The sequence below is a fragment of the Lathamus discolor genome, chromosome 4 (genome assembly GCF_037157495.1).
Source record: "Lathamus discolor isolate bLatDis1 chromosome 4, bLatDis1.hap1, whole genome shotgun sequence".
Lineage (NCBI taxonomy): Eukaryota > Metazoa > Chordata > Aves > Psittaciformes > Psittacidae > Lathamus > Lathamus discolor.
This window is the reverse complement of record NC_088887.1, coordinates 103805133-103830711: the sequence shown is the minus strand read 5'-3', so window position 1 is coordinate 103830711 and position 25579 is coordinate 103805133. Positions and strand designations below refer to the sequence as shown.

General features: G+C 35.1%; 1 protein-coding gene across 2 annotated transcripts in view; it reads left to right on the top strand.

Annotated features, from left to right (window-relative positions):
* Positions 1–25579, top strand: part of NBEA (neurobeachin) — a 510937-nt gene that overhangs the window by 150710 nt on the left and 334648 nt on the right. For both annotated transcript variants that reach the window (XM_065678397.1, XM_065678396.1), the window contains exons 14-24: positions 4143–4222; positions 4990–5052; positions 5160–5257; positions 7273–7365; positions 10844–10952; positions 12734–12815; positions 13004–13127; positions 13459–13651; positions 13918–14937; positions 18564–18781; positions 20022–20175. In XM_065678397.1, the coding sequence (XP_065534469.1) occupies positions 4143–4222; positions 4990–5052; positions 5160–5257; positions 7273–7365; positions 10844–10952; positions 12734–12815; positions 13004–13127; positions 13459–13651; positions 13918–14937; positions 18564–18781; positions 20022–20175 (2234 nt within the window). The remainder of the gene's footprint in view (positions 1–4142; positions 4223–4989; positions 5053–5159; positions 5258–7272; positions 7366–10843; positions 10953–12733; positions 12816–13003; positions 13128–13458; positions 13652–13917; positions 14938–18563; positions 18782–20021; positions 20176–25579) is intronic.

Genomic DNA, 25579 nt, shown 5'->3' with positions numbered 1-25579 from the left:
GTTTTGTCTTTTCAGTATATGTATTAGACTGATATCTAAAGAAAAACTATGCTGTGATTTTCTTTCAGAAGGGGCAAACCGGACATTTTTAATATCAAAGCAACAGAAAAATTTAAACACACTTAATCTTTGGATGTCTACTTACTGTTGGATAGTTTAATTTCTTTAATAACCTTTTCAGGAAAAATAAAACATTTACACACTTTTCAAAAGTAATCTCCATGTTGCTAAATTATTTTGATACACAATTTCTGCAGTGTAAGAGAGGACTCATTAGAGCCCAACAGGATATTTATGTTTTGAAATATCTTCACTGAATAGCTTATCAACTGCATGATATTCTCTGAAAATACAGTGGGGAAGTAATGAGAAGGCATAAAATGAAGGCAGTAACAGAGAAACAAATGAAATACTATGGAGGGTTTTTTCCTAAGAAAAAATATCTTAGGACACTCAGTGTTAACCCTTAGAAATGTAGTGTGCTAAATTCTAATTTTGGACCCTCTTACGGAGCATCCTTATGAAATACTTGCAACTTCAGGACTCCCCTTGTTCTATGAGAGAAATGTGCATCTAGGTTCCAGACTATTAAGTAATGTAGTTCATTCGTGAGATTTTGGCCAAGCATTTCTTTTTCTCTACTAGTGTTTCCAGTGTGCTTACCAACTCTTACCCTGAACAGACCTTTATGACCTGTATTTTGCCTCCTGCTAGAGGTTGTTAATACCTAAGTTAACTCATGTAAATGGTTTTTAAGAACATTTGTAATGTTTAATATTTTTTAACACAAATAACAAAAGTGAGAATTGTAGAAATTATTGCAAGGAGAAAGTAGCTATAATTTTTCTTTTTGTGGATTTAAACATGTTGCGCAGAGTAATTTTAAGGGCTGGGTTAGAGTATAACTCGGTTCTCATTAGCTTTGCAGGTGTAAGAAAAGTAGGCCCTGCTGTGAGCCACATAACGTGATCTTATTTATGCATGCATGGCTATCAGATTCTGCTATTTCTGTCATTTTTTTTAATTTAAGGATTAGAAAAATCATGATTTTTACGTATGAAAAAAGCCAGATGGAAGAATATTGCATTTGGTTGTTTGCAGAACTTGATAGCTCAATGTTTTCTTTCCAAAGACAGGATTATAAATCATTATTTTTGTTATTCAAAGCTCCCAGTCATTATTTTACACCAGTACTGATTGTACTTTACTTTGTGAATATGTTTACTTATTCCCTCTTAATTAATTCTGGTTTATGTCCTATAATGGGTCTGTGCTACAAAGATGAATTGGATTTTTTTTTCCCCATTTGTTTTTGTCTAGATAAAGCTGGCTAACTCTCATTTGTATATTAAAAAAAATATGATGCAAGTCATGTGCTATCTGCAATAAATGCATACATAAACAATCTAAAAGCAGTAAATGATTTAGTGACTCATCCTGGTGTGGGAAAAGGGAGGCATCCTTTCTTTTTGCCAGTTAATAAGAATGTTGCTATTTTGTACTAGGGACTTACGGTTGCTGTACAAGTTCTTAAAAGGATTATCTTCGTTGTTGATTTGGTTTGGGTTTGATTTTAGTCTTTAGCAGTGCTGTTTATTGGTTTCTGAGTGATGGTGGCACTGAATTACCTATATCCAATGATGGGCACAAAGATTAACAGATAGTAAAGAAAACTACTTTCAATGTCTCTCTTTGCCTCAGTATATGTTGTATAATGTATATTTTTATTTGTAGCATAAATTATATTATATTGCTTGGTCAATTAAGCATTTCTTAGAATAAAAATAAATCTGCAAGTAGTAATTAAGTTCTTCACCTAGTAATGAAGCCAAAAAGTGTGATGACATAGCAATTATAGTTGCAAATGCATTTTATGTAGCTTTGCAACTTCCTAGGCTAATTAATTCCATTTGATACATATCAGATGACTGTTACATTACTATTTCTGCAGTCATTCTTCCACTCTTTGCAGCTGTCTACTGATTATGTAGCCTCCTGTTTCTCCAGCCTTTCTTCTTTTTCTCTACAAGTCCTCTTAAATTTTTCAAACTAATATAGTCTTTTGGGTACAGGCTGTCCCCTTTTTCTGATTCTAATGCGCTGAAACTTCAAGACACAAGTAAAATACAGGGAGTAAGTAATACTTGAGGACTGAAGGGAAAAGCACCATTTTGCCTGCATGGCATATAACCTGCAAGCAACAGTTTATTTGATATCATTTGCATGTTGAAGAACCCTTTTCAGGGTTCTCACACATCTCCAGAGAAACTAGTGGGTATGGGAATACGAAGTATGAAACTTCTTTGAACTGGTTCCCAGTTAGAGATATCTTCTTTTTAATGCTTCCTTAAAATTTCTGTTACAGAAATACTTGGCAGAGCCCATGGCTTTAGTGTTCTGTTTTCTGCTTTAGTAATTACAGTGTTCAGAAAGCACAAAATGCCTTAGTTTGTAGGCCTGGTTTTCAGATATTGTCCAGTATTGAATCCCAGTAAAGTGTAGGAGGGAAGAGGGTGTGCAAAGAAACAGATTTCTTTGATGCAGTTAGAGGAGTTGAATCTGCATTTGAATTAGGGAAAAAAATAGCTGTTGGCTAGAAGCACACCATTGACATAAAAAACACATGCAGTATTTAATGTACTTGCAACTAGTACCAAAAAATCTAACTTACTTCTATTTTTACAATGGAATATAAATGTTTCATGGTGCTGTTAGAATGTATGGATATGAAATTATTCCAATAGCTTTAAAGCCTATATGACAGTTTTTTTTACAATATTCATATTTCTTTTACACATGGTGGTGCAGACAGGTTGAGATTTATTTGCTTCTTTCTGGAAAGTACCCACTTCTCCTCTCTCCACTCCTAAATGGAAGAAGGCTTGAGAGGATTAACCACTCTTGTTTCTCCTGCTAGTCAAACAAGTTTAATTTACCTTCAGGTCTGCCCTTGTTGCAAAGTTAAATTACTGTGTGTACAGAAGTGGCTTCACTTCAAGAGTGTCACCAGACACTATAAAAATATTTTCATTAAAAAGTTGCATTCATCTGGATTGGAAACAATACTGAGACATAGACTGTTACTAAGCTTTGGTATGTGTTTATCAGCATAAGATGAAATAGTTGATGAAAAAATAAATTAGGTTACGTTTGTTTTCACTATGCAAAATTGAAGTCTATGACATGCATTTTTTGAAAAGTGGGAACTTAACAAAGGAATTTCCAGGTCAATCTTAATTATTTAAGAAAGGGATGAATTGAAAATGCAGTAGAGCAAGCTTCAAGTGAATATGGTTGTTCAGGCTCTGTTTCTTACTCAATTTTTCAGATACTTCTGTTTTCCTAATGTACTTTCTCAAGCACAAAAAGAATTATGGATTACAGGATGGGGTGTGTGTGTGTGTGTGTACTGTTTTAAATTTAATATTTCCTTCAGATTGTAGTTTCTCTTTGGTTAAATAGCTTCAATTTCTGTCACAGGTGTTGGCCACCACCAGTATTTCATTAATCCTTTCTCTGCTGTTTTTCATTCAGATAGTTATTTAACATGCTGGCTTTGTTACTACAAGTTGTTCTCACATATTTTAGGTGAGATTCAACTTTGAGTTCAGACCTTTTTAGTTTACATGTCCACAGTTAGCTCGTAGTAGGTGTTTAAAGTCCCATTGTTTCCAGTGGAATTCAACTCAATGTAGTCAGTAGAACTTTTTGAATTCATAATTTTAACCCTGAATTGGGCACTAACATTGATTTTGTTGAGTAGGTTTAGTCAGTAGAATAGTTGCTTATGTTGGGATTTAAATCTCCTGGTTCATATAAAGACGCCCACAGAACATATGCCTTATTTAGTTGTGTGAGTCTAGACATAATTACTACCTTTCATTTTCCTGTGTCTTTGTACAATAAAATAAAATTAGATATATAAACATAGATTTCTTTTATTTAAGAAATGAAATATCACTTATGTATATTGTTGTAAAGTGTGATTCTGAAAGGTTATAGATGATATTATTTGCAAATACAAACTTTTATATAATGAATAGAATACTAAATCTGTTGTAGAAACTGTGATTTCCGTAAGGAGTTGCAGTCACTAGAGGAATTAATTTATATTTAAACGTGGTATATTTTGCTTCTTCCAGATGGTCCTCGGCCCTCACAGAAAGAAATCATATCGCTAAGGGCATTTATGCTTCTGTTTTTGAAACAACTTATATTGAAGGTAAAACAGTCAGCTCCAGATGAAAAACATTGAGTTCTGTTATGTACATATAATAGAATCTTTCATAGTAGCAAATAGACAATACCTGTCATATATTGTATCTGTTTCTGGTTAATTTTAATGTCCATGCGCATACTTTAATCAACATAAAGGTTGTAAATCCATGCAATATTTTGTATTAACCTCACCAAACTATGGCAGTTATATTTTGTTAAATGTACATGCAGAAACTGTATGACACTATGGAACCTTTCAGGTATGTGTGCTTTTTTTTGTGTGATGGTAGGTGGTTGCTTGATCAAATGAAAAAGATAATGGTACTTGTTAAGTTAGTTACTGTTTTATCCTTTTTTGCTGATTCCAGCACTGTTTGAAATGGTTTAGGACTCTTTCTCTCTGTTACAGTTGAACATTAGTCTTTGAGGTATGTTTTACTGTTTGAGACTAGACTGAAACCCAGTATTTTCTAGCCTGGCATTTTCCTTCTCTTTTTTTCTATCTTAGGGATTGGAGGAGTGGCAGTGATAGCTTATAGTGGCTCAAAGCCCTCACTGTCAGAAGTCTTTCTAGGAATAGAGGGCTAACTTCATACTGTTTTGAATTGTCAATGCGATAAGGAAAAGCAATGTAATGAAAGAGAGAATTTAGTCCTTTGAGTTTAAATAGAAAAAAATGTAGGATTGTTTGACTTCCATCCAAGTTTTTCATTTGCCAAATCTAAAGAATGTATTTTCTTTGAATAATGCTCCTCTTTTTTTTCTTTTTAGGACAGAGGAGTGAAAGAAGATGAACTACAGAGCATATTAAATTACTTATTAACAATGCATGAGGTACATTTCTGTAATTATCTATCTTTACTGTAACCAATTGTACCAGCTCTGTGGGAAGCCTACTGTTGAGGTTAGTTTGTAGAATAACATTGATGCTTATTATACAGGATGAAAATATTCATGATGTGCTGCAGCTGCTAGTGGCACTAATGTCCGAACATCCAGCATCCATGATACCTGCCTTTGACCAGAGAAATGGGATACGGTAAGACAGTGAAGTGAGAAAATATCTTAAGAGGTGTCCCAATATCGTCACTCTCCAGATTATTGCTTTTTCACATAGATACCACACTTGCTGATGTTTCAAACTACAGTTTTGTTAACTTAGATGCTTTCTTTTTTTTTTTTTCTTTTTTTTTTTTTTTTTCAAATATAGTGGGTTTGGTAGCTTAGAGGAAAAAAAATTCTGCATAAGGTTATCATTATGATTTTTGAAGGTAAATGCACTTTTGTACTTGCTTCTCAATCTCAAATAATTAACAAGATCCATCACAAAGCCAAGCATCTATCTCAGAGATGTCTGCAGAGGTTTAACATAATCTGGAGCAAAGAAGAGAAAAATGAGAAATAATGCCCTAATCTCACAAATTCATTCTGCAAAATTATGTGTGGAATTGACATGTTCATCTGTTTGATGGTAAAATTCGTAACTGTTATTTCCCAGAGAAGCAGTATTTTTTTGTTGTCTTATGCCTAACTTGGTAATGCTTATTTTTTTCCCAGAGATTAATAATTTACTATAGAATTTTATTCTGTGCTGTTCTGAAAATGCTTTGGAAAAAGCAAAGGGCTAGTAAAACAGGGAAAAACCCCAACAATAACAAGAAAAAAACAATCTTCCATTTTGCAAAAGAACTTAAGATCTTTGTACAAATACTTGGACTTAAAACTGTTTGCATGACCATGCTTGTTGAAAGGAAGACTCATTGTATTCAGGTCTAGGACCTGGTTTTCTGCCAGTAGTTGTCTGTATGGAGATAGAATTCTATTCCTGAAACCTTCTAAAGAAGGGTAAGAATGATCTAGATGATCATATTGTGTAAAATTTGTGGCAACAATATTAAAATTGTTTGATGGTGTAGTTTCTGTGTTTAGAAGTCTGCATTGAAAAAACTTCCAGAGAATGCACAGGGTTGCAACATTTATTTATTCTTGTATTTAAAAAAAAGCCTTACATAGGATTAGGGGTTTGTCTGCTTAGATTATCAGAGGACAAAAGCCTTAGAGGTCATTTGATAGTGGCTTAAGTCCTCTTAAAAGAGGAAGATACTGTCTGCTAAGGCAGTCTTTAGTGGAAGACTACAAGTAGTGGCTAAAAACTGAAGCTCAGCTAATTAAAATGGGAAACTAAAATAAAGTAAAAAATTTATTGAAGAACAGTCTAGAGTAAGGGTGATGTTGTCTGTCTCTTAGTCCACTCAAACCAAGGCTGATTTCCTGTCTGAAAGACTGGAATTTGTGCTTAAACCAATCAGAGAATCATAAAATGACTTGGGTTGGAAGGGACCTTAAAGATCATCTAGTTCCAGCCTCTCTTTCATGGGCTCAAAGTCCCATCCAGCCTGCCCATGAACACTTCATAATAAATCAAAGTAGTTAAATTTTCAAGTCTTTTTTTATCACAAATTTAAAAACAAGAGGGTGGTGAGGGGGAGGGTTCCCCTTCAGGTTTTGATGCAACGAGGATGTAGCTTAATAAGTGTGTATGGGATTTTGCATGATATATTGCCATATTTCACTTTTGACAAGTGAAATTTTAGTATAAACATCCTGTGATTAAGTGCAGGTACCCTTTCCTGTGTAGAAAGGCTATTAAGTAGGGGTTTTAAGAATGAAGGGAGTTTTTCTGTAGAATCCAGCTGTTCCAAGCATCTCCAGGATGTGACCTTCTGTTCTCCGGTCTTCTTCTCTTGTCTTAGGCTGCAACTTCTCAGGCCATCATTTTATTCAATTGTTCCCAGGTAGAAGTATAAGATAAGGTTGTTGCTTTCTGTTACAAAATCTTGAACTGATCCGAAACTGACTGTGTCTCTAACTTAAAGAATTCATAATCAAACTCTTATGCTGTGCTCAGTGCTTTCAGTATATCTTTTCATTTTGTGTGAATTGCTATTTTTATATTTTTCTGTTAATAAATATCCCTGTTCAGTTAAATACAAGCTATATATATGGTGTTTGCTAATAAAATGAAAAATTGTTGAATTTCTTTTTGTTTTTTAGAGTAATTTATAAGTTATTGGCTTCCAAAAGTGAGAGTATATGGGTGCAAGCTTTGAAAGTCCTTGGGTATTTTCTTAAACACTTGGGTCATAAGTAAGTGTATTTATTTTTTTTTTTATTTAAATGGTGTACTGAAGTTCACAATTCTTCTTATCTTTTTGTCATGATTACTGTATAGTCTTTGACAGTCTTTAGAAATTGCTTCAAATAAAATTGTTAGGTTTTCTGATTAATGATTTGCGTGCTCTGCTGCCTATATGCATTAGGATAAAATTGATTTTCCAGTTAACTTAGAATCATAGAATCATAGAATCAACTATGTTGGAAAAGACCTTTAAGATCAAGCGCAACCATTAGCCCAGGCCTGCCAAAGCCAGCACTAAACCATGTCAGTGAGGGCCTCATCCACATGGTTTGTGAACACTTCCAGGCACAGTAATTCCGCCATTTCCCTGGACAGCCTATTCCAATACCTGATTACCCGCTCTGTGAATAAATTTTTCCTAATACCTGATCTAAACCTTCCCTGTTGCAGCTTGAGGCTGTTACCTCTTGTAACTTGTTGCTACTGTGGCATTTGAAAAGGTACAGTGATTATCTGCCAAATATATGCTGAAATCCAAGTTGTAAAACAGATGAATTTTTTCTTTCAAAAAATACATTTTATAAACGTATTTTGCATGTTCAGCTAGGGATAACAGGAAACATATGACTGTCATCAAGAATTTTTTTTTGGAATTTTAAGTGTCATTGAAATAGAAGCTTCAGGACAGGACTTTTAAAAATAGCTTTAAAATGATGGGAAAATGGATACACTCTTCACATGGGAAAGTTTCAGAAAAAGAATTAAACAGACTAAGTAAATTATTATAAAAAAAGGAGGCAAGGACATACCAAGAAATATTCATGTATAAAATGTGGAAGCAAGAAATATTCACATTAAAAAAAAAAGTCATTAAATAGACATGCTTAGTCTCATCTTCTAGTGTTGACAAATATTTTTGTGTTAAGAAAGAATTAAAAAGCATGCAGTGCTGTGTAACCTGCTGCTGCTTACTTTTCCCCTTCTATATACGGTGTTTAGTTTCCTGCTGGGGTCAACTAAGAATGTTATTTCAGTGGGAGACTGTGCAGTATAAAAATTAGCCATGTGCTTCACAAGAGAATTCATCAAGCAAAACCTCCTTAGAAGCGAAGGGAGCTAGGAGTCCAGCCAGAGTGCAGTATTGCTAGACACACTTTTCTCAGTAAGATCAATAAAGTATGTCTGTGTAATTGAGAGACAGTTAGCTGAGAATATGCTCCCAAATGGGATTTTTCTTTCAGGATCCAGCAAGTGAACTAGTGTTCTGGGAATTAATAAAGCAAATTGATAGTCCACTCAAGAGTCTCCAAGGGCTTTTCAAACATTAGTTACTAAAAATCATTCACATTGAGTTGGATTAAGTAATATACACCAGACGAGTGTTGGACTTGTGTAGAAGCTTGCTTGTGTCCAAATAAGTACATTTTTTTAGAGCATTCATTGCTTATCCAGTGAATCAAATAGCAAACTCTGTCAGTGGAACATTATAGAAAAAGAAAAGTGAGATTATTCAGAAGCTAAAATTTTATTTCCCAGTCCTTTAGCATGTACTTGTCATTATGGATGTATCAATGTAGTTTCCATTGTTGAGTGAAAGTAGGTCCTTGGGACAAAATTAACTTTGGTTTTCATGTAATTGAAGTAATTGAAATCCACTTTGAATATTCTGTGTAACTTTCAAATGTTTTGGTATATTTTCAGACCTCTGAGCATCTGTAAATGCTTACATTTTATGTAGATTTCTGCGAGTAAAAATGCCCTCTATTTTCATGGTAGTGTGTACGAGGTGGGCTTATTTGTGCATATGCGTATGTATGCAAACGTGATTTTATAAAATTGTAGTCAGCTACAGGAAAATCTAAGTGATTATAAAATTATAAACCAAATAAAAGTATAAAACTTAAATTCTGTTTCACAGTACAGAAAACAGGCATTGTATTTTACTACAGTACAGCAGAACTACATAGATATTATAATGGGATTTATGAAACTTGATCTGATACAATATTAATAACAAATGTGTAGGTATAAAAGAAATTACCATTGCTGTAGTTCATATATATTCATCACAGATTAAGCTGTAGTGTGAAGGTAGTTGATTCTTGTGTTAGATGATAGCCTGAATAACTAATTATAATTTGTGATCTCTGATGATGGACTATTTGGTCTAACCTTAACAGTTGGAAAAATACTGTCCTTTCTCTGCCAGCTTAGATTCTTTCTGTGCCACCGCTGAAATCATAGTCCATTATTTACTTTTGTTTTTTTACTTAGACATTTGAACCTTCCAAAGAATTTTTACTTAGACATTTGATACATCATAGCTCACAAGGTTGAATACCTGTAGTTTTTCATCATAAACAACTCATGAACTCTCTTCTGTGAGGGGAAGAGTACACACTCTTGTACTTTGATGCCATTCTCTTTTGTGGTTATTCAAAAATTCTAATGTAATCTATTAATTTCAAGATTTTTAGAATATATGTAATTTGAACCTGTGTTGTTATCGTCAGTAATAATGAAAAGAGAATTTCTTAGATTTTCAATACATAAACTTTTGCAGAAACTTTACTGTATTTTAATTTATTTCAGCTTTTTCTGCTGCTTTAATATAGATTATTAATTATGTTAAATAATGTTTTTCATTTCATATTTGTTACAGTAGTAGGTAAATTTAATGATGCTTCTGCTTACAAGAAGTACTCTTTATTAATGATGTTATATCCAATTTTAACAAGTAGCGTTCTGGGACGCATCAAATTCACAGGTGTAAGATGTTTTCTCTTCTTTTTAAGATTCAAGTAGTTTTTGACCCTATCAATAGAATTTATAGAATCATAGAATGGCTTATGTTGGAAGGGACCTTAAAAATCATGTAGTTTCAATGACCCTGCCATGAGCAGGGACACCTTCCACTAGACCTTCCCCATGACCATTGTCTTCAATCATTTAGGATTTTATTTTCTTTGCATTGTAGTGCATGTTATTCCAGGATTTAATGATTGTGGCTGCAAAAGAGAATGCTATATAAAAAGAATGGCAGTACTGCTAAATCTGTATGTGTTCATGTGGGAAGATCTTGAGGCTGGATTATCCTGAATCTGTGAAAGAGTGACAAATGATATATTCTGCAGTGATCGCATTTTATCCAGCCTGTGAACATCTTGCACTCTTTCAGCCTAACTAAGATAGAAAGGGATTCCTTTGTCTTTTTCCACTGAAAATCATGGAGGGTGAGAATAGTGTGTGATTTACTTCATATAAAAGCACATCCTATATACAACATAGCTTTTTGAGAACCTTTGTGTAATACTGCAATTGTGTTCATATTGGGAAAGATCTTAAATTATGTTTATTTTATAATATTTACAGAATAAAAAGTTTGAGACCTTTTTAGTGCAACTTCAACATAGTTGGCTTTTGGGTTTTCTTGCATTTACTAAAATATTCAAGGCATTTTCCTAATGTTTTTGTTTTCTCTTCCAGGCGGAAGGTTGAAATCATGCATACCCACAGTCTTTTCACACTCCTTGGAGAAAGGTTGATGCTACATACAAATACAGTGACCGTTACAACATATAACACGCTTTATGAGGTACAAATTATTAACATAGAGATTGTTGTCTCTGTTGTAAAAAAATATGACTTAACTAGTTGTGACAGTGCTTTGCAATATCATGAGTCTCAAGACTTTTGAGAATATTTTAGAAATGTTAAGAAAGGATTTCTTTGTTCAGAGTGTATTTTGCAATGCTTTGGATATTTTTATTAACAATGCCATAATTTTTACATAGTCTCTATAAAACTTTCCACTTACAGCATTACATATAGATGGAAGAGATCCTGCTGTTTAAGATTTTCATCGCTTTCCACAGCAACAAAATTATTGTAGACCTCCAATTGCTCTTTCTCCTCTGTTGTTTCAAAGAGTTTGTTTCCATTGCAATGGAAAGTTTTGAATTGAAAGAGTTGCCTTTTTTTTTTTCCATTTTCTTTTTTTCTATTCCTTTCAAGTTTACAAAATTTTTAAAAGTGCAATTTTAATTTTTTAACTACTAATGCAATTACAAAATGATAACCGAACTCAGCCACTTTCATGTGATAGATACTGCTTGAGGCGAGTGAATATGACCTTGAAGCATTCAAATGTTCTTGTAGGGTACTTGTAGAAACCTTAGAGTACTGAGTCTGGGTGACCTAGAAAATGTTCTCATATGATTGTAAAAACACGAATGTCATCTGTTTGCCAGCGACTTACTCAGACATCAAGTTCTTTTGTATTGCACATATCTAAGCTTACCCAGTATGTTTTGACCACTTGGGTCTCAAAGTCTAGATGTCACTGCATTCGTATTTCTGAGAGCTTCTGTGATTGCTCAGAAAACACATAACTCAGTGACAAAATAAAAATCCTCATGGAGTTCAGCATCCACAGACATTTACATTTTAAAATATAGTCAGAAGAGGCAAAAAAAGAGTTCAGTGCCATAAGTACAAGGGATTTCCTAAGGAAATGATGCAGGTATTTTCTGTGTTCTCTCATAAAAAGCAATGGCATACTTGCTTTCTATTTTAAATACCATTATGTAAAGACCCATTCAAAGATACTGTATCTATAGCTGGCATTAGTTTGAGTATTGATTATTGATTAATGAATGAGCTAAAGTTCTGCTTTAAAATTAAGCAGAATTACTAGTGAAATTGCTCTGTTCTGAAATATATTTGCTTGAATATACTTACTGAGAAACCCATATTAATATCATTACATTTTTAGTTTGTTCTTAAAGTTACATGCATAGAACCAGTAACAGGTATCCCAGCATGACAGGTCTGTGGCATTGCCTCAATACAGATTAATTAGTTTTCCAGGTACAATGTATGAAACAGCATAATGATCCGTCTTACTCAATATGGGAAGCCCCAGGATTATTCTTAGGGATGCTGTCTGTGACTGTCCTCTTTCCTAGCTGGAGAAAACCAAACCAACTTTCAAGAATTACTTGGTTTGATTATGGATGGAATGTATGAAAATAACTTTAGGTGTACAGTGCTTGCAAAAGATGTTTTTATCCACGAAAGTATAACAGTATAAGGAATGGAAATGAAATTATCTTTAAAAAAAAAAAAAGTTGTATATTTAGCTAGCTAACTAAAAAGTTAGTTAACCAGACACTGTACAAGCACAAAAATGCTGATCCTCGCATAGAGGAATTGCTTGTTTCCATTCTTTAAGAATAAATATATTTTACCAAAATGTTTTATATGAAGTTACAGTGTGGCCATAGTAATTGTTCTTAAAAACTAAATTAAAATAAGCAAAAGAATGCTGTAATGTTTAATTAAAAATGGTAAAAGGAACTTGCTATTCTGTTTTAGATTTTGACAGAACAAGTATGCACTCAAGTTGTTCATAAACCGCATCCTGAGCCAGATTCTACAGTGAAAATTCAGAATCCAAGTAAGGACAATATGTTTGTATGATAAATGTATTGCCTAGAGGTTGAAAAAATATGATTCAGGAACCAAGAATAATTCATTAGTGTATCTCAAATACATACAGGTTTCAGTTACTACTTACATTAGTTGCTGTCAGCAACTTTTTAGTGTTGTTAAAATGTGTTATGTAACTAATTTGTTCTTTCAAAGTGATTCTTAAGGTGGTGGCAACGCTGTTAAAAAACTCCACGCCAAGTGCAGAGCTGATGGAAGTTCGACGCTTGTTCTTATCTGATATGATAAAACTCTTTAGTAATAGCCGTGAAAACAGAAGGTATGTCACTACAATAAGTATTTTCTTATCCTCGATTTGTGAGTAATAGCAATCTGTTATACTCTTGTGTAAAGTTTTATACTTATATTAAATGGAATACATAAAAAGTAAATGGAGTAGGTTTATGGTAACTTTTCTCAGTTCAGCAACTAATATTGGGTTCTTCTGTTTAGAATATGCTTTAAATTTTTATTCATCCTGAAGCATTTATAAGTTGCTTCTTACTATTGGATTGATTTTCAGAGGAGATGTTCCTCCCATTTTAACCATCATAATTTTAAAATAAAGAAGCTTTTTGTGGATATATTTTGACCTAATTATTTCACTTCAGATGTTTACTTCAGTGTTCAGTGTGGCAGGACTGGATGTTTTCTCTGGGATACATTAACCCTAAGAATTCTGAAGAGCAGAAAATCACAGAGATGGTTTACAACATTTTCCGTATTCTCTTGTACCATGCGATAAAATATGAATGGGGAGGCTGGAGAGTGTGGGTGGATACTCTTTCTATAGCTCATTCCAAGGTAAGAAATGGTGCGTAGATATTGCTTTTAATTGTGGCAGCTCCCGCAAACGGACTAGCAATATCATGAGAAATGTAAAGTGATTTAGTGCCATCTGGTGGCTATCTCCACACATATCAAGATTGCATTTTTTGTCATCGTTGTCAGGTCCTTTGCTGTGAAACAGTTTGTAGTCTGTGTATAATGTATGTTAAGATTCTTGTTAGGCTTTGTCCAAGTTCATGTAGCATGTACTCATCCACGTAATCTGTTGTTTTATTTTTAAGGTCACATATGAAGCTCACAAGGAGTATCTAGCAAAAATGTATGAAGAGTATCAAAGGCAAGAGGAAGAAAACATAAAAAAGGGGAAGAAGGGGAATGTGAGCACCATTTCAGGTCTTTCCTCTCAGACAACAGGAGCAAAAGGTGGAATGGAAATTCGAGAGATAGAAGACCTTTCACAAAGTCAAAGTCCAGAAAGTGAAACAGATTACCCTGTGAGTACAGATACGAGGGACTTGCTCATGGCTACAAAGGTATCCGATGATGTGCTTGGAAGTGCTGAGAGACCAGGAGGAGGAGTTCATGTGGAAGTTCATGACCTTTTAGTTGATATAAAAGCTGAAAAGGTAGAAGCTACTGAAGTAAAACTTGATGATATGGATTTATCACCAGAGACACTAGTAACTGGAGAAAATGGTGCACTTGTAGAAGTCGAATCTCTCCTAGACAATGTATATAGCGCTGCTGTTGAGAAGCTCCAAAACAATGTTCATGGAAGTGTGGGTATCATTAAGAAGAATGAGGAAAAAGATAATGGTCCATTAATAACTTTGGCTGATGAGAAAGATGAACCTTCTACTAACAGTACCTCATTTCTCTTTGATAAAATACCTAGTCAAGAGGAAAAACTTCTACCTGAACTTTCAAGTAATCACATTTCTATTCCAAATGTGCAAGAGACACAGATGCATCTTGGTGTAAATGATGATTTGGGATTGCTTGCACATATGACGGGTAGTGTAGATATAACATGTTCTTCAAGTATAATAGAGGACAAGGAGTTTAAGATTCACACAACTTCAGACGGAATGAGTAGCATTTCTGAGAGGGAGCTGGCTTCATCATCTAAAGGATTAGAATATGCTGAAATGACTGCCACAACTCTTGAGACAGAATCTTCCGGTAGCAAAACTGTACCTAGTGTTGATGCAGGAAGTATAATATCAGATACAGAAAGATCTGATGATGGTAAAGAAGCAGGAAAGGAGATACGGAAGATCCAGACAACTACCACAACCCAGGTAAGTTTCAAGGGCTGTAGCTGTTTATGTGTCTGATACAATCACTGTTTCTTGCTGCTGGATAAATTGAAAGGTGTTTGAAGTATATTCCTTGAATTATATGAAAGGTGTCCATCCTCCAAGCCTATTTGCTTTGAAAATGCCGTGATGTGTAAGAATTGTCAAGTCTTCCATGTCTATATAGGAAATACATATTGCACCTGTGGATTCTTTAGCTTAAAAAAAAACTCAGCTAAGAGAATCTCTCACCATCCATTTTCCTTAGTTCTTCTGGACAGATTAACTGATACTCCCAGAATTCTGCTTTAGACTTTCTTGTTACTATGTCTTAAGATTAGAAGTATATATATTTTACTGTGAAATACACATTGAAGTGGTTTTTTTACTCTTGCTGTACCTTTCTCAGAGTTCAGTCTCGCAGCACTTTAGTACACCATCTTTCTTCTTCTACAGGAATGCTGGCATAAATAATCTTCGTATTTGATTCTAACACAAGAAAAGGCATAGTTTAGGGATAATGAAAGAAAAACAGTGACTTGATTTCCAGATGAGAGACTTGTCTGGGTCTCCCTCTGAAAAAATCTGAGAAATTAGAGATTTTGTGAGAGCCATAGCATTATGAAAGTAGGAAGGCCAAGGCAGAAGACTGGTCTTTGAAAGAATTTTTTCTCTGTATGCACAGCAAGGTACAGGATCGCTTTGAACTTTTAGAGCACAGGATTAATTTCCTCACTGGAATTATTCAGAAACTATAGTACGTAATCAAAGACTGTTTCAAGGGTATTATCAGGTAAATGAATTGATTACCTTCAAGATTTTGCTAGCTGAGTGTATGCCCAGTATGCATGCCAGAATTTATCTTCTAGGATTTTGAAGTCAAGCAGACTTCCTTAAACTATATAAGAAGAGCCAAACAAAAATTGCAAAAATTGCTCTGCCCAGTGTATACCAAATAGTCTGAAGAATTTCAGAGATACACTCAAGTACAGTAAAAGTACATGTTATCTGATGAAAGAGCACAGTTCAGCCTGCTTTGTTCTTCAGGGAGATAATACTTTCAGAAAAACTCCAGTGAATAGACAGTCTATTTAAACAATGGTTTCTAAAGCAGATGCTTTCCCTTTTAAAAAATAATAAAAAAAAAGAAGAAAATTATTAAAAGCCTGGTTACTCAGACCAGTGGGTTCTGACATACAGAGAGTACACTCTCTTCTAAGTCTCTCTTCTATGGCCATAACCTCATTTTGAAGAGAAAAGGAGATTAAGCTCTTGCATTTGCTAGACAGTTGTAAGAAAAGTTTGCTGTTCTCTTATAAGTATTCTGTCAAAACTATGAGAATCCTTCTAACATCAGTGACGGACTGTCAAGCATTACGTAGAGTTCTTTATAATTTGAACTATTATGTGTAATAAAGAAGAAGCCTTCAACAGGAATAGTGAATCTATTACTTTCAGTTCCCAAACACCTTCTTTTATGTCTTAAAATTAGGACTGTTAATACCGTGGAAATGAATAAATGAAATGAATGAAGGATAGCAAGAAAAAGGAGCAGTCAGTTTTTATTTTGAACTGTGGAATTTTGTTTAAAAAATAGAAGACAGTTAAAATGCCAGTGTTCATTTGCTATGTAGATGTATGCGCCCATAAACAGTAAATTTGTAAGATAAATCTTGAGTGGAAAAGATAATCTGTCTTTGTACCTAGCTAGTGTAGAAAATTCTGTCAGTGTGACATTGGGACTTTTCTGTTCATTAACCTCTTTTCTTGATGAATGTCACCCATAACACTTGAATTATAAAAATTAAAAGAGGAAAGAAGAAGATGAGAATATGTATTAAATAAAACATAAATAAAACATGATTGTTTTTGTGAGTGGAGACTAATGTTAATTTTAACATGTTTACAATGGAGCCATGGGTTGGATTTTGATTGCAGCATGTGTGGGAACTCCCACAATAGATTTGTCATGAGGTCGAGAAACCACTGAAAAAAATTAAAATTACTTAAAGACCATCCACCCAAGTGTAGATAGTTGGGTTTCATGATGGTTTATGCAATGCACATTAAAGCCCATTTTTGCAAATACAGTATTTTTGACTATATTAAAGCTCTTCTGTTATGGTACCATTACTGCGGCAGACTTGACAGCTACCTGTAGTTGTACTCCAAAAAGAACAATTGGCGTGTGAATGGAGTTGCTAACCTCAAATTTTCTAGTACCTGATCTACAATCAGCTCCCCGCCTTATCAGTAAGAAGTAAGCTGTCTTTTGTCGAAAAGGCCTGAAAGGAAGCAGCAAATTTCACAGCAGAGATAGGAGCTCCTGCTTACTTCTAAGGAGAATTAATGCCTTTATCATTAGTAGACCATATATTTAAGACTATAAAATTAACTCTTTCTTATGGTCCCAACTCGGAAGGACTGAAAATAGAATTGAAAGCACTATGCAGAATATTCATGCAAGTCTGAAAAATAAAAAAAAGAATAATTTAAATATAACTTTAAAGAAAAACATAGAAAATTAAAGCAACAGTACCAGTTTTGATCCCAATAGGTCAGATCGAGTGAAGGAAACCTGCCCTGATCTCAGAATGCTGGCTACAGATCAAAATCAGACTAAAGATCTAAGAAGCTTTCCAGCTCAACTCCAAAGCCATGTCCACTTTTACATTGCTAGCACAAATATTTTGTAAATGCCTTTTTGCTTTTAAATGTCCAGATTTTAAACAGTATGCTGAGATCAGAAAATGATTATGTGAGCAAATGTGAGCTGTATTTTTTTTTATTTTGCAGTGTGAAACTAATCTAGAGTAACTTCAAATAATTTCAAGGATCAGACATTATATTTCTTCCTTTCAGAGATGTTGCACATTATAAGTAATTTTGTTGTTATGAATATTTGCTTCAAGTTCAGTCAAAACATTTGTTCTTTACTGCTTTTTCCTTCATGTTATTCTCCATCATAGCAATGTGTGTGCACATTATATGTGTATCTTTTACTTTTGTCTTTTATCACCAACTGGAAACAGTCAAGACTATGTGAGTATAGAAGGGGAATGAAATTCGCATCTACCATCAGTTGGGAGAATTTTTTCTGAGAATCCGTAAAACTGTTAACCACTTAGCAAAGTGTAACAAAATTCGCAAAATGAGATTTGGGAGGCTAAATTTGATTCCCTAATGATCCTGCTAAAAGACCATATTAAAAAAAATTTGGAAAACGAGGAGTTTTCGAAAAGTACACACATTCCTTGAAGCCATCAGTGTGTAGTTTTGAGTCAGATATTCAAAGAAAATTGTGTTATTAGCACAAAAGAATAGTTATTTCCTGAAAACGAAGTCTTGCAGCTGCTGACCTGGTACATACTACATTTGGTCTTTCTTGTCATACTTCCAGTGAAAAATCTGAGTGTAAAACATTGATGAATAGCTGAAAAGAAGGCCAGCCATAGCCCCTTAGTGCTGGTTGACTTTAATTGGAACAGCTCTTCCTTCTTTGGAATATCAATATCGCCTTTAGTTTGTGCTTGATTCCAGTTCTAGCCCATCCTTTGTCAAATTCTATGATCCATTCAAAAACACATTACAAAAAGTTAACATGGTTTTTAAACTTCTTGTTGATGTAGGCAGTACAGGGTCGATCTGTTACCCAGCAAGACCGGGATTTACGTGTTGACTTGGGATTTCGAGGAATGCCAATGACAGAAGAGCAGCGACGACAGTTTAGTCCAGGTCCACGCACAACTATGTTTCGTATTCCAGAATTTAAATGGTCTCCTATGCACCAGCGGCTTTTGACAGACTTGCTTTTTGCACTAGAAACAGATGTACATGTTTGGAGAAGGTAAGTGGTTGTTTCTTCTTTAACTCCTTTGTGTTTCCATTAACAAGGAAAAATGTCTTGTAGAGAGGGTGTTATTGGGATAGTGGGAAAGAGTTGGTGTTAAGTGAAACACTCTTCTGTGTCTTGTATTTTCCCTTTTCACCCCTTCCTAGCCTATAACTGCTCTATTTCACAGGTAACAATTTCTGTTTTCTTGAAGGATTGTGTAAGTCATACATACCTAACTAAAATGAACTACTCTTTCAGCCTGTTTAGCATGCAGTCTTTTTGTACACTTCAACAGAGATACTCAATAACTTATAGTTATCAGAAGCCTTAGGTATAATAGATACTATCTAATCTGATTTCCAGGAAAGAATAGTTAATTTTCAGAAAACTTGAGCATAATTCTATGCAAGGACCAATTTATATTGCGTTTAATTTCCAGTTTGGTGAACTGTCCTGTGATAGTTGCTAAGAAATAGAGAATTCTGATAATTTGGTTTTGGCCAAATATGTGGGAGGGGTTTATACTTTGTGTTCAGGTAATGCTTGAAGATTAAAATTCAGTTTGTCTATTTTCAATTAAAGCCTTTAATTTTTGTTTACTGGCTGGCAACAATGTTGTTTTGGGAAAAGAATACACTTGCAGACTGAGTGTTACTTAATATTTTCACACAGTGTTTTATATTTTGGGGGAGTAAATGGTTCATGGGACAATTTCTCACCAATAAGGAGATGCTGAGATTTCATCTAATCTTGTTGGCATCTGGCTTCCAAAGGAATTGCTAATGCTAAATTTAATATTAGTTAATAAAGTTAATAATAGATCAAGGTATCGCCATATTATCAAGTTTCTCCTGTAAAACACTCTGAGGTGTTCTCGTTAGGAGTTACCAAGGGTACTTCAGATGGCACTCTGAACTGTTAATTCTAATTAATAATGTTCACACTGAAAAAACACCACCACTGCTTTCAGCAGAACTACCTGTATAGTGAAGTACTGGTTGATGGGAATAAAAGATTATGAGCTATTGTCCTCAACTGGGTATCTGAAACAAATCCTCATGTGAAAATAGATTGCAGTCAGTTTGTTCATTAAGCTGATCCTGTTCATATTTTTAGACCATTTGCATGCAAAGTTTTTTAGACCATATTTTTCTTGATCTCAAAGAAACATTTGGGTCTGGTTTCAAAAAATAAATTTATCTGAACTTTTATTTTAACTCTTTTTAATTTGTCCTTCCTTATGTTCTTGCAGTCACTCCACAAAGTCTGTGATGGACTTTGTCAATAGCAATGAAAATATTATTTTTGTACACAACACAATACACCTCATTTCCCAGATGGTAGACAATATTATTATTGCTTGTGGAGGAATTTTGCCATTGCTGTCAGCAGCCACATCCCCAACTGTAAGTACAATATTTCCACCTAGTGGTCATATTAGAAATTGTTGTTAATAATACGAACCATAATTTGTAGCTGACTTTTCTTATTTAGGGACTCGTGTTCCCTCTCTGCTAATTCCTTAAAAAAAAATTACATTTGTAATTGAAAATGTTAAGCTTTGATATATATTTTACATTTGCAATATTATAATTTTGTTAGAGAAATATTACTAAGAATAATATTTCATAGGAATTTAATATTTTGAAAGAGAAGAACATTAGGATCATGGTCATGAATCATGATTACTCTAACAAAATCATATGCTTTATGATGGCTAGTCGTTGATATTGATAGTAATAAATCTGTTTTGCATGGCCACCATTTGTTTGCATGCCAAATGTTACTAGAAGTCATCCCCTCACTACTCTCTTTACTTCTTCCTTCGGTAGATACTGAACATTTTTTCATAGGTTTGTTGTTTTTTTCTAATCTTGTGTTGAAATAGGCTGATATTTTTATCCACTCCAATGTTCTTAGTAAGCTGTAAGTTCTTAGGTGAACATAGCTCAGGTAGACAGAGTACCCAAATAGAGTGCTTCATGAAAAAGGGAGAAATGTTTTGTAAATATGGCATTATTGTCAAAAGTAATTACAGTATTTGAATGTGACATCTTGTCTGAGCATATAGTATCTGTAACTGTTTCGTACTGAATGTTTTATCTTGAGCATCCCATAAGCATGTGCAGTTACTATTGGTCTTTGAAAGGGGAGAAAATGAGGCCCAAAAAGGATAGAGAGGCTCCTCTGAAGTCATGTGGCTTGTAAGCACTGGAAGCTCCAAATGTAGCTTGGTAGTAGCCATTCAGCAACTAAGATTACTTTGCCTCTGCTATTACTTCTAGTTAGCTAGTCAAAAAAAAAAAAAAAAAAAAAACAACACAGCTTGCATGATATTATTTGAAAGGTGTGAATGTATGGACTAGCAGTTGGCTAAACATTGATACAACTTTCACTCAGGCAATTAATGGTAAAATAATGTGTCTTTACTATTTTCACTGTGTTAAGTGGGAAAATATTTGCTGTAGGCAAGAGTGCAAGACTCATGGGAAAGACTTTAGTTGTCTCTAGTTACAAGAATGATTTCAAGGTTGCTGAATAAAAGATTTTGCAAGTGCTTCTCTGTAAATAATGACAAGTATGAGAGAGTGCACACCATTTCCCTCTATTTTGTTCTGGGTAATAAATATATATGTGTGTCTGTGTGTACAGATAGATAGCTGATACAGCTTTCTAAATTATACATCTGCTTGTTAAAGTGTTGCGTGTTAATACTGCATTGCAACAACAGCAATGATTTTCATGCATTGATACAGAAGACTACTTTTTGCAAATTCTTATGCATGCATTTCTCCGCCACATGGGGACTGTGTGTATTATTTAAATGCTTGATTTTGTCATCTGTTTAGGGTAATAAAATAGATGGCGAAATAAACTAATTCACTAAAAGATCAGTAGCTGGCTTCAAACTGAATTAATCCTACCCTGTGAAATTAAAAAAAAAAAAATTATAAAAAGGCTTACTTCTGTCCCAAATGTACAGATAATCTGAAGTAATTGATAAAATCACAGATTCCCTCCACCTGGAAATAACTGTTACATTTAGATGGTGATTTTATAATCCTTTCCACCTAGTAGAGAGCTTCTTCCCTCCCTTTCAGCTCCATTCCTGTTTCCATCATTGCCCATGCATAAACATTAGCAGGAAAGTGGGTTTATTAGTTGTTGCAGATACAAATAGCTGAGCATGTCATTCCTCTTACAGAAGGCGCTGTCCCTCAATATTGTTCTGAATCACAGTTATGAAGGGATCAGATGCTCTGTTGGGCATCAGACCACTTCTGAATATCCATCATATGATGAATGAAGTTTTGTAGTGATTCTTAGACTTCTAATACTTTTGCATCCTTGAACTGCTATGGAGAAAGTGGATGGACTGCTGTTAGGAATATATGTCTTCTCAATCTTGAAAAGGCAAAGTAGTCCAGGGCTTACAATCACTTACAAAAGACTGTCTCACTCTCCTTCTCAGAGCTACTCATTGGAAAAAAGGTCTGAAATTGGGAGATTTATATGATGTCTCCACTGCATAAAACCATGGCAGGCCTTCTAGTGGCACTTTTCTGTCAGAGTAACTCTCAAGGGAGGAAAGGTCTAATATGCTTTCTCCCTTACCAATTCAAAGAATCACAGAATCATAGAATGTTTGAATCTGGAAAGGGATTTCTGGAGGTCATCTGGTCCACCTCCCCTGATCAGGAAGGGTGACCTACAGCCGGTTGCCCAGTACTGTGTTCAGATGACTTTTGAGTATCTCGGAAGAGAGAGACTCCACCACCTCCCTGTGCAGTTTGTGCCAGTGCTTGGTTACTCTCACAGCGAAAAAGTGTTTCTTGTTTTTCAGATAGAACCTGCTGCGTTGTAATTAATTACATTCATGAATTGTTTCTTTCCACAAATCCAAATTTTGTCTTGCAAAAAAAACGATGCTGTGATTCTGTGTGATTTTGTAATTCTGTAATCTAAACTGGGCACTGGTAGAAGTCCAGTCAAGGAGTACTGTGCTATGCGTATCACAGAATCACAGAATCACAGAATCCCAAGGGTTGGAAGGGACCTAAAAAGATCATCTAGTCCAACCCCCCTGCAAGAGCAGGGTAACCTACAGTACATCACACAGGAACTTGTCCAGGCGGGCCTTGAATATCTCCAGTGTAGGAGACTCCACAACCCCCCTGGGCAACCTGTTCCAGTGCTCTGTCACTCTTACAGTAAAGAAGTTCTTCCTGATGTTAACGTGGAACTTCCTATGTTCCAGTTTACACCCATTGCCCCTTGTCCTATCACTGGATATCACTGAAAAAAGCCTAGCTCCATCATCCTGACACCTACCCTTCACATATTTGTAAACATTGATGAGGTCACCCCTCAGTCTCCTCTTTTGCAAGCTAAAGAGACCCAGCTCCCTCAGCCTCTCCTCATAAGGGAGATGTTCCACTCCCTTAATCATCTTTGTGGCTCTGCGCTGGACTCCTTCAAGCAATTCCCTGTCCTTCTTGAACAGAGGGGCCCAGAACTGGACGCAATATTCCAGATGCGGCCTCACCAAGGCTGAGTAGAGGGGGAGGAGAACCTCTCTTGCCCTACTAACCACTCCCTTTCTAATGCACCCTAAGATGCCATTTGCCTTCTTGGCCACAAGAGCACATTGCTGGCTCATGGTCATCCTCCTATCCACCAGGACCCCCAGGTCCCTTTCCCCTTCGCTACTTTCCAGCAGGTCACCCCCCAACCTGTACTGGTACATGGGGTTGTTCTTCCCCAGATGCAAGACTCTACACTTGCCCTTGTTAAATTTCATCAAGTTTCTCCCCGCCCAACTCTCCAGCCTGTCCAGGTCTCGCTGAATGGCAGCACAGTCCTCTGGTGTGTCAGCCACTCCTCCCAGTTTTGTGTCATCAGCAAACTATAAAAGCAAGCTGTTCACAATTTGCATAAGCTGCCTTGCTGGGTCAGCCCAAGGGCCCGTCTGGTTTAGCCTCCAACATTCTGCCTCCAACAGTGACTGTTTGCGGCTTACATCAAAACACAGAACTCTGAGCAAGCATATTGATTGCTCTAATGATACTTCATTTCAGCATTTAGGATTTTAACAGCTAGAAAGGGTGTCCAAGATGTCATGTTTAATAACTACTGTGGAATTTATCCTTATAGACTTCATCTAATCTTTTTTGAAGTTACTTATGCTTTTAACATCCATAATACCATGTGGCATTGAGTCTGACAAAGTAATTATATAATCTTTGAAGCACTTTGGTTTTTTTATGCCTACTTAAATATATAAAGTAACTATGTGCCTTACTGTTTATGCTATAAAAGGAGTGGTTAATTTTGTCTTCATTCATCTCCATATCATTTATGACTGTAAGCTTGAGTCGTATCTCCTGATGTGCCTGTAAGTCTTAATCTTGTTTAGTCTCTGTCTTTGGAAGCTTCTGATCTTCCATTATCTCTATTCTGTGGAGCTTTTCTGCAGTGTTGAAACCCTCACATTTTATAGGTCCTGTAGAATACATATGTTTAGTTTATCAACAAGTATAAGCTCATTTTACTTATTTTTTTCTTTTTCTTATATTTATGAATGGTGACTCTAAAATCATATAATCATAGAATGGCTAGAGTTGGAAAGGACCTGAAGATCATCTAGTTCCAAACCCCGCTGAAAGCCTTTTGGGCCCATATTGAAATTTTATAGCAGTAGTTCTTAATTGTTTCCTCCTAATATATATTTATGGCGTAGGACATGTGTTTACACCTAATTCCAAATATTAATTTACTTTTTGGTCTGGAATAGTGAAATATGAGAGCAAAGCTATAGAACAGACAATAAAGGTCATTTCATCCTTTAATTTCAGTACGATAGAACAGGATGCAATTCAGGAAGAGATTATAGTAAATTTACGTATCCACTTGGACTACTTACATGTGGACTAGATTTCTAGCCAATGGAGATCTGCTTAATAGAAGCAAATGATTCAGCTATCTCTGATGTACTAGATATCTAGTGACTGGACAGCCAACTATCTATAGTGTTCACCAACTGCAATGTTTGTTAACCTGGAGCTGAATCCAGCGTCTTTTTTGCAAGGTAGCCTGTTTTCTAATGGGGAAGGTGACAGACAGAAACACATCATTCCTGTATCAATATCAGAGCCCTACCTAGGCACAGTTCCTTGACTTCAGTTTCTCAGTCCTGAGTTCAAGTAAGGCTTCATCCTGAGCTGCTCATTCTTAAACAGTCCTAAATGTCTGTTATGAAACTCTCTTCTCAACAACCTGCTATAGAGGTAGTTGTTGTTACATGAGTGCCATTGCCTTTCATTTTTTTTAAAGGCATTTCATCTTTTTTTCATTAGTAGAATAGATCCTGAATATTGGATGATTGAATTAACTAAGGCTATATGCAGAAAAGAACTAAATTTAGCAAAATAACTTTCAGAATATCAGAGGAGTTGCAGGGTTGCTTTTTTTTTTTTTTTCCAACACATTCTGTCTTTTGTTCCCTCCCCTGCTGTAAAAGCAGTACTGTTACAGTTTCTTTTAAAAGATGAATGTTAGGGGAGTTTTCCATTTCAAAAAGACTTCTTACTTTACATAGTTACGATTTGGAGTGAAATGGCAATTCTTCTGGGCTGGGTGGAAGATTACTTCATAATCTCTTGTCTGATGCAAAATAGGCAATTCTAATTACAGAATTTCCTCACTTTGAATCTTGTAATAAACATCTGCATTTTGCCTTGCTTTTTTTAATTTAGACTAGGACGGGCTGAACAATGCTGTAGACAGGAGCCTTTAAATTTGAATAGTAAA